The sequence below is a fragment of the Eptesicus fuscus genome, chromosome 21 (assembly GCF_027574615.1).
Source record: "Eptesicus fuscus isolate TK198812 chromosome 21, DD_ASM_mEF_20220401, whole genome shotgun sequence".
Lineage (NCBI taxonomy): Eukaryota > Metazoa > Chordata > Mammalia > Chiroptera > Vespertilionidae > Eptesicus > Eptesicus fuscus.
Genome location: NC_072493.1, coordinates 49433083 through 49442290, shown reverse-complemented (window position 1 = coordinate 49442290; position 9208 = coordinate 49433083). Strand labels below are relative to the sequence as shown.

Genomic DNA, 9208 nt, shown 5'->3' with positions numbered 1-9208 from the left:
TGTTTAAATATCATAACATCTGGCAAAGCTCTATGGATTCCAGCAGCACCATCCCCCATGTCTTAGGTGGGTCAACCCTGATTCCTTCTCAAACTAGAAGGAAGTGCTGACAAAAGCTTCAATGTGGGGAAATTACACTCAGCAAAAGCAGCCAGTCACAGAAACACAAATGCTGTATGACTCCACTTATATGAAATATCCTGAGGAGTCAAATTCGGAGAGACAGAGAGCAGAATGTGGTTGCCTGGTGCAGTAGGACAAGGGTCGGAGGAGCTGTTTAATGAGTATGGAGTTTCAGTTTTGCAAGATAAAAAAAATACTGGATATTAGTTGCTCAAATATGTGAATGCTAGAGGCCTGTTGCACGATATTCGTGTAAGGATAGGCCTTCCTTCCCCTGGCTTCGCTCCCGGCCGCCCGGGAGCCTGCAAGTCCTCGCTCCCGGCTGGAGCACCACTCCTGTAGCTCCCTCCCATCATAGCAGGCGTCCTGCACCACCTGGCCGCTCTGTGCCTGCATATGCAAATTAACCCACCATCTTTGTCAGGTTAATTTGCATACTCACTCCTGATTGGCTGTGGGCGTAGTGGAGGTACAGTCAATTTACGTTTGTCTATTATTAGGTAACATTTGTGTGTGTGTGTGTGTGTGTGTGTGAATTTTTAACATGACTAAACTGTGCCATTAAAATGCTAGAGGGTAAACTTTGTTACATGTATGTTACCACCATTAAAAATGTAAAATTAAAACTAAAAACTACATTACAGTAGTTCCAAGGGATAAATTAGAGCAGACATTTGGCTGAAGTCCTTCACCATTTGCAATATTTTCTCTGGCAGGAACCTTGGGTGCCAGAATGTGGTTGGAGTTTTGGATGAGCACATGCCCATATTCACTCACAGCCTTCACTCACAGCCTTTCTCCATTGTGAAGTCTCTGACGTGTCACGGGGAGGGAGTTACACTTAAAGTCGTTCTTGCATTCGCTGTGTTCAGAAGGCCCTAGCCCAGCGTGAACTCATAAGGCCCTTCTCCAGGGGAATGAGTTTAGCGTGGTATCCAAAAGGTTTACCGTATTCTCTGCACTCCTGAGCTCTTTGCCAGTGTGAATTCTGTTTAATGAGGTTGGAGCTGTAGCCGAAGAATTTCTCACCTTCACGCCTCTCACAGGCCTGTCTTTACTGTGGATTTTCTGGTGATGGACAAGGTGGGACTTCCTAATGAAGGCCTTCTGACATTTGGTGCATGCGTAGGGCCTCTCTCCGGTGTGGATTTTTTGATGCTCAACAAGTATATGTCTGTGGCTGAAGGCTTTTCCACACTCGCTGCACTCATAGGGCCTCTCTCCGGTGTGATTTCTCCAATGTTTCATGAGGCTGGAGTTGTACCGGAAGAACTTCCCACATTCACTGCACTTGTATGGCCTTTCTCCAGTGTGAACTCTCTGGTGTCTGATGAGCCTGCAGTGGTACGTAAAGGCTTTCCCACATTCACTGCACGCGTACGGCCTTGCCCCGGTGTGATTCTGCCAATGTTTAACGAGCTTGGCCTTGTACCTAAAGAATTCCCCACATAAGCTGCACTCGTAAGGCCTTTCGACCGTGTGAACTCTCCGATGTCTGAGGAGGGTGGAAGTGTAGCGGAAGAACTTCCCGCACTCGCCGCACTCGTAAGGCCTCTCTCCGGTGTGGACACGCTGATGTTTGACGAGCGTGGAGTTGTACTGGAAGAACTTGCCACATTCCCGGCAACCGTAGGGCCTTTCTGCAGTGTGAACTCGCTGGTGCCTCACGAACGTCGAGCTGTACCGGAAGAACTTCCCGCACTCCCCGCACTCATAGGGCCTTTCCACGGTGTGAACGCGCCCGTGTCTGACGAGCCTGTAGTTGTACTTGAAGAATTTCCCACATAATCGGCACTCGTAAGGCCATTCTCCGTTGTGAATTCTCTGATGCTTCACGAGGTTGGCTTTGTACTTAAAGAGTTTCCCGCATTTGCTACACTCAGAGGGGCTCGACTCGGTGTGGGCTCTCTGGTGACCGAGGAGTGTGGACTTGTACCTGAAGGATTTGCCGCATTCGCTGCACTTAAAGGGCCTTTCCCCCGTGTGGACCCGCTGGTGCTGCACGAGGTGGAACCTCCTGAGGAAGGCCATGCCACACTTGCCGCAGGCGTGCGGCCTGACTCCGGTGTGGATTTTCTGGTGCTGCACGAGGATCTGCTTCCGGCTGAAGCCTTTCCCACACTGAGAGCACCTGTGATCGTCCCGTCCCGTTTCAAGGGTCTCTCTGCGCTTGGTGCCCGGCTGTGGCTTCCACCTGTTGTGAGGAGCCCAGCGCTGGAGGAGCCCTGTGCCGGCTGGGAAGCCCGCCCCACCTTCGCCGCACAGGACGGTCTTCTCTGCCAGGCGAACGCTGCCCCTTCTGGATGCGTGGTCTCCCGGCTGCTCCAGATGCTGCTGGAAGAGATCTGTCCCACAGACGCGTAGGCCCTCATCGGGGAACATCCCATCACGCTCAGCCAGTTGCAAAATGCCTTTCGTCTCACAGGGCCGGGCCTTCTGGGTGGACGGGTCTGGCTTTGGAGTCCTGACCTGTGATTCTCCCCCAGAATCACCTTGCTCCAAAGGTGCCTCCTCATCCCGGGCTCCACGCCAACTACCTGGAAGCAGAGAAGTGGCAGGGACGTGCATGTTGATTTTGGTGGGAGGGGGTGGCCCCTTCTATCTCTCCCTCCCTCTCCCTTCCTCTCTGAAATCAATAATAAAAATATATATATTTAAAAATAAATAAATAAAACATATTACTTCTTTAAAAAAATATATTGCGGTTTAAGGACTATTTTTTTTTTTAAGGACTATTTTTTAAAAAGATATTTTATTGATTTTTGCAGAGAGGAAGGGAGAGGGATAGAGAGTTAGAAACATCGATGAGAGAGAAACATCAATCAGCTGCCTCCTGCACACCCCCCACTGGGGATGTGCCCACAACCAAGGTACATGCCCTTGACCGGAATCGAACCTGGGATCCTTGAGTCCACAAGCCGATGCTCTATCCACTGAGCCACACTGGCCAGGGCGGTTTAAGGACTATTTAAGGCTATGTGCAGACCTCATGACGGCCTGAGTGGGTTCAAGTGTAAAGGGAGCAGGGAAGCCGCATGGGGAGAGGGAGGCACACGGTGTGGGTGGCGGGTGGCAGGAAGGGATTACAGGTCGGAGCAGAAATGAAAATGGGGGCGGGGAGTAGAAATGAGCTGCGGCCACTGGTCGGGGCATCAGACAGCGATGAAAAGCGAGCGGGTAACCAGCTCGGACCCGGCCTGTTTCCAGCTGCCTCGCACCAGGGCCACGTTGAGCATGTCTTCCATTGATGGTTTAACGCCCGTCCCACCAGGCAGCCAGGGTCCTCTCCGCTGCTCCAGGTGATCAATGAGGTGGCACCCCAAGAGGCCAGTTGAGGGTGAAAGCACAGAAAAGAGTGGCCAGCGTGCACCCAGAGCGACCGAGCGCGGAACACCCATTGCTCCACAGTTACCAGAACCTGCCCGGCCGGCGTGGCTCCGTGGTTGAGCATCCACATACAAACCAGGAGGTCAAGACTCCCGGTCAGGGCACATGCCCAGGTTATGGACCCCATTCCCAGTGGGAGGCGTGCAGGAGGCAGCCAATCAATAATTCTCCCTCATCTTTGATGTGTCTATCTCTCTCCCTTCTCCTTTCCTCTCTGAAATCAATAAAATATATTTTTAAAAATTATCGGAACTTCACAGCACTGACAGTAGAAAAAATGCAGTGGTTCCTAAAATAGTAACCATGTTGGGGTTTAAACTTCCTGACACAGGCGGATGCCAAGAAATGTCAGCACGAGGAGGGACAGGGCCTGGCACCGAGGTCCCAGCGTCCGGCCTGAGTGACCCCCAAGGGGATCAGCTCGGGGGAACCCACGGGGATCTCTCACAACCTTCATGTTTCCTGACTCCTCATCCGTCTCGTGAGGACCCAGAGCAGCAGGGATGGGGCCGCGTGGGGACAGCGGGACAGTCACGGCCTGGCCTTGGCCCCGACAACACTAGTGCAGGAACCAGGAGCGGCAGCAGTGCCCACATCTCCGGCGGGAAGGACAGAGCTGCCCCTGGAAAGGGGGGGACGGAGCCCAGCCCAGGGCCCTGGGAGGGCGGGGGCATGCGGGGGCCTTACCCACGGAGCACAGAAGGGCCACGTTCTCCAGCATCACGTCGTGGTACAGGCGTCGCTGAGCCTCATCCAGGAGCCCCCACTCCTCCCGGGAGAAATGGACGGCCACGTCCTCGAAGACCACACGGCCCTGGAAGGCGGAACGGCTTAGCCCAGGAGCAGTTTCTGATTTTTTTTTATTCTTAATTTTTTAAAAATATATTTTTATTGATTTTTTTACAGAGAGGAAGGGAGAGGGATAGAGTTAGAAACATCGATGAGAGAGAAACATCGATCAGCTGCCTCCTGCACACCCCCCACTGGGGATGTGCCCACAACCAAGGCACATGCCCTTGACCGGAATCGAACCTGGGACCCTTCTGTCCACAGGCTGACGCTCTATCCACTGAGCCACACCGATTAGGGCTTTTATTCCTATTTTTTATAGGGTTCTTGATTTGAGCCTCAAATTACATTTTTCTTTTATTTTTTTAAATGTATTTTTATTGATTTCAGAGAGGAAGGGAGAGGGAGAGAGATATAGAAACATCAAGGATGAGAGAGAATCATGGATCGGCTGCCTCCTGCACGCCCCCTACTGGGGATCGAGCCCATAACCCGGACATTTGCCCTTGGCTGGAATTGAACCTGGGACCCTTCAGTCCACAGGCCGACACTCTAGCCACTGAGCCACACCGGCCAGGGCAGCAGCCACCACTCTTGCGTGGCCACTGAGCAAACTGGCCTGGACTGTTACAGGAAATTCCTGCCAGGTCTCCCCGCCTTTACTCACACCCCGAGTCTCTTCCACTCTGCAGCCAGAGGGGGCCTGTTAAAATGTGGGTCACAGCACTTTCCTCGTCTACTTCAAAGCTTCCCACCAACCTCAGATCAGAGACCCGGGACCTCAGGCTGTCATTCAAGGCGGGAGACCTGTGCACCCCTACCCGCCCCCCCACGGGCTCCCCATTCCCACCGGAGAGAAGAGAGACCTGCAGGTCCCTTAACCTCCCAGCTGAACCTCCCCTGCTGGCATGTGAACATGCCAAATCCTGTGCCTAGGACTCCCTGGGACACCTTTGTGTTAATTTCATTTTATTGATTTTTTAGAGAGAGAGGTAGAGAGCCCTAGCCAGTATTGCTCAGTGGATAGAGCGCCGGCCTGCAGATTGAAGGGTCCCGGGTTCGATTTCCGGTCAGGGCATATTCCTGGGTTGTGGGCTTGATCCCTGATGGGAAGCGTGCAGGAGGCAGCCATCTCTCATCATTGTTGTTTATATATATATATATATATATATATATATATATATATCCCTCTCTCTTCCTCTCTGAAATCAATAAAAATATGTGTTAAAAAAAAGGAAAGACAGGGAGAGGGAGAGCATGAGAAACACCGATTTGTTGTTCTGCTTACTGATGGGCTCATAGGTTGATTCGTGTGTGTGCTCTGCCTGGGGACTGAACCCCAATCTTGGCGTATCGGGATGACACTCTAACCAACTGAGCCACTCGGTCAGGACTCCTTACCACATCCTACACTGCTGGTTGTCAGAAATGGGAACTGCTCGCCCTGGCCGGTTGGCTCAGTGGATAGAGCATCGGCCTGCGGAGCAAAGGGTCCCGGGTTCGATTCTGGTCAAGGGCGTGTACCTTGGTTGCAGGCTCCTCCACGGCCCGGGCTCTGGTCGGGGCATATGCGGGAGGCAACCCATCGATGTGTTTCTCTCACATCCACGTTTCTCTCTGTCTTTCCCTCTCTCTTCCACTCTCCCTAAAAACCAATGGAAAAATATCCTTGGGAGAGGATCAATAACAACAAAATAATAATAATAATAAAAAAAGAAATGATGCCCTAGCTGGTTTGGCTCAGGGGATAGAGTGTCGGCCTGCGGACTGAAGGGTCCCAGGTTTCATTCTGGTCAAGGGCACATGCCTGGGTTGTGGGCTCAATCCCCAGTGGGGGGCATGCAGGAGGCAGCTGATCAATGATTCTCTCTGATCATTGATGTCTCTCTCTCTCCCTCTCCCTTCCTCTCAGAAATCAATAAAAGAAAGAAAGAACTGCTCCATAATACCTGGCCCTGGAAATAAAATCCTGGGGCTGGTGAGCGTACAGGGTGTTCAGACTCAAGGGAGGGAAAAGAATGGGAGACGTTTCAGGACGCTCCCCTTCCCCGAGGGCAGAGACACATGGGAGTGCCTGAACCATGGGGTGGTCGCTGGGATGGGTGGACCCAGCCCCGCCCTCCACTCACCTGCGCAGGGTCCGTGAGCATTTCTGCCGCCGCCATGGGACCTGTGGGAAGAAGGCGGCCATGAGAATGGGGTCTTGCAGGACCCTGCAGGCTGCGCCGGACCACCCTGCCAGGGAGCCACGCCACCTCTGCCTGGTGGTCTGAGCCCAGCCCCTCAGCAGGCAGTGCCACTTCTAACTCACAGCAGCCGAGATCTGCACACGGCCCACGTGCCCATCACAGACGAGTGGATACAACAGCGGTGGGACATTTACACCACGGGATACCATGCGGCAGTAAAAGAGAAGGACCGCTAGCCCTGGCCGGTGTGGCCCAGTGGATAGAGCGTCGGCCTGCAGACTGAAAGGTCCCGGGTTCGACTCCGGTCAAGGGCACATGCCCAGGTTGCAGGCTCGATCACCAGTGGGGAGCATGCAGGAGGCAGCCAATCAATGATTCTCTCTCATCATTGATGTTTCGCTCTCTCTCGCTCCCTCTCCCTTCCTCTTTGAAATCAATAAAAAATATTTTTTTAATGATTTCAGAGAGAAAGGGAGAGGGAGAGAGAGAAACATCAATGATGAGAACCACAGATCTGCTGCCTCCTGCACGCCCCCTACTGGGGATCAAGCCTGCATCTTGGGCATGTACCCTGACTGAGAATCAAACCAGCAAACTCCTGGTTCATAAGTCGATGCTCAACCACTGAGCCACGCCAGCCGGCTCTCTCTCTCTCTCTCTCTCTCTCTCTCTCTCTCTCTCTCTCTATATATATATATATATATATATATTACTTTTTCAAAAATATATTTTATTGATTTTTCACAGAGAGGAAGGGAGAGGGATAGAGAGTTAGAAACATCGATGAGAGAGAAACATCGAGCAGCTGCCTCCTGTACACTCCCTCCTGAGGATGTGCCCGCAACCAAGGTCCATGCCCTTGACCGGAATCGAACCCCGGACCCTTCAGTTCGCAGGCCAACACTCCATCCACTGAGCCACACTGGCCAGGGCTATATTTTTAAAAGAAGGATCTCTTACCCTTTGAGACAGCATGGAGAGCATCATGCTAAGTGAAATAAGTCAGTCAGAGAGAGACAAATATCGCATGATTGCACTCATATGAGGAATCTAAGTAACAAAATAAACCGATGAACAGGGTGGATCCAGAGACATGGAAGCATGGAGCAGAGCACGGAACCTCGGAGGGAAGGTGGGGGAGGCTGGGTGGGTGGGAGTGAATCAACCAAAGACCACGTATGCAGATATATGTAACCCATGGACACAGACAGTGGGGCGGCGAGGGCCTGGGGGAGGGGGTGGGGGTGAGCTGAAGGGGGTCGATGGGGAAAAAAGGGGACATATGTAATACTTTCAACAATAAAAATTTATTAAAAAAAAGAAAGAACTAAAAAAAAAACCACACACACACACACACACACACACACACACACAGGAGAGAATGCAGTGCTACTTCTTAGCAGCTGGGTGACCCTGGAGAAGGGCGCAGGGAGCTCAGCATGCGTGCAGCCCCGCAGGGCCACGTTGGTGCCACATGTAAGGAACACACACTGTGAGGAGCACGCAGGTCAGGCACTGTCCCAGGAGCCACAGTTTATTGTTTCCAGTGCAGATGGAGTGGAAGGGTTTTGAAATCCGGGGTCTTTATTTTTTCCTGCTTTTTAAGATTTCAGAGCACTCACATCCAAATCTACATGGTAAGAAATATTTAAAATATATATAATATGTAACTTTTAAATTAATTTCAGAGAGGAAGGGAGCAGTAGAGAAGCACTGAACGGCTGCCTCCTGCATGCCCCCCACTGGGGACTGAGCCAACAACCTGGGCACGTGCCCTGACCGGGAATCCAACTGTGACCGCCTGGTTCATGCGTTGAGGCTCAACATTGAGAGAGAGAGAGAGAGAGAGAGAGAGAGAGAGAGAGAGAGAGAGAGAGAGAGAATTAATGTGAAAGAGAAACATGGACGTTTGGCCTCTGGTCCAGACCCTGACTGGGGCTCGCACCCACACCGAGGTGAGTGCCCTGACCCGGAACTGAACCCACAATTCACTCCGAGGTGCGGGGGACACGCTCCAACCAACGGAGCCCCGGCCAGGCCCACCCTCTCCGCCCCTTTGCCGCCGCCCCGCCCCCCGCTCCCAGGCCTCCGCGTCCACCTGCAGGAGGACACCTCCGTCGGGACCGGCTCAACCAGCATGTCCACAGGCCCGCTGGGTGTCCGCCCCAGACCCGCCCTCCCGGTCCGGCCGGCCCAGCGGACCGAGCGCCGGCTGCGGACTGAGGGGCCCGGTTCCTGGGGGGGCGGGGGCGGGAGGCGGCCGTCCATGACTCTCACCACTGATGTTTCTGTCTCTCCCCCTCTCCCCGCCTCAGAAATCAATTACAAATAAATTTAAAAACACCGGGGACGTTGCTTTCCGCCTTACTTTTTTTTTTTTTTAAATATATTTTTTTATTGATTTTTTACAGAGAGGAAGAGAGAGGGATAGAGAGCCAGAAACATCGACGAGAGAGAAACATCCATCAGCTGCCTCCTGCACACCCCCCACCGGGGATGTGCCCGCAACCAAGGTACATGCCCTTGACCGGAATCGAACCCGGGACCCCTGAGTCCGCAGGCCGACGCTCTATCCACTGAGCCACACCGGTCTCGGCTCCGCCTTACTTTTGCTCACAACCGTTTTTGTCTGTTTTGTTGTTTTTTTGGCAACAGGAAGCGCTGGCGGCTCTAAGTTTTCCCAGCATCTCACCGCCGGCCCTCCCCAGCCTCCCGGCTTC

At 52.8% G+C, this 9208-nt stretch overlaps 1 protein-coding gene across 1 annotated transcript; it reads right to left on the bottom strand.

Annotated features, from left to right (window-relative positions):
• Nucleotides 1-552: 552 nt before the first annotated feature.
• On the bottom strand, nucleotides 553-6697 carry LOC103303849 (zinc finger protein 548). The gene is made up of 4 exons (XM_054710097.1): nucleotides 6607-6697; nucleotides 6429-6469; nucleotides 4198-4324; nucleotides 553-2660 (listed from the first exon to the last, which is right to left on the bottom strand). Exons 1-4 carry the CDS (start codon nucleotides 6695-6697, stop codon nucleotides 1018-1020), a joined length of 1902 nt encoding a protein of 633 aa, XP_054566072.1. The 3' UTR covers nucleotides 553-1017.
• Between the last annotated feature and the right edge of the window lie 2511 nt (nucleotides 6698-9208).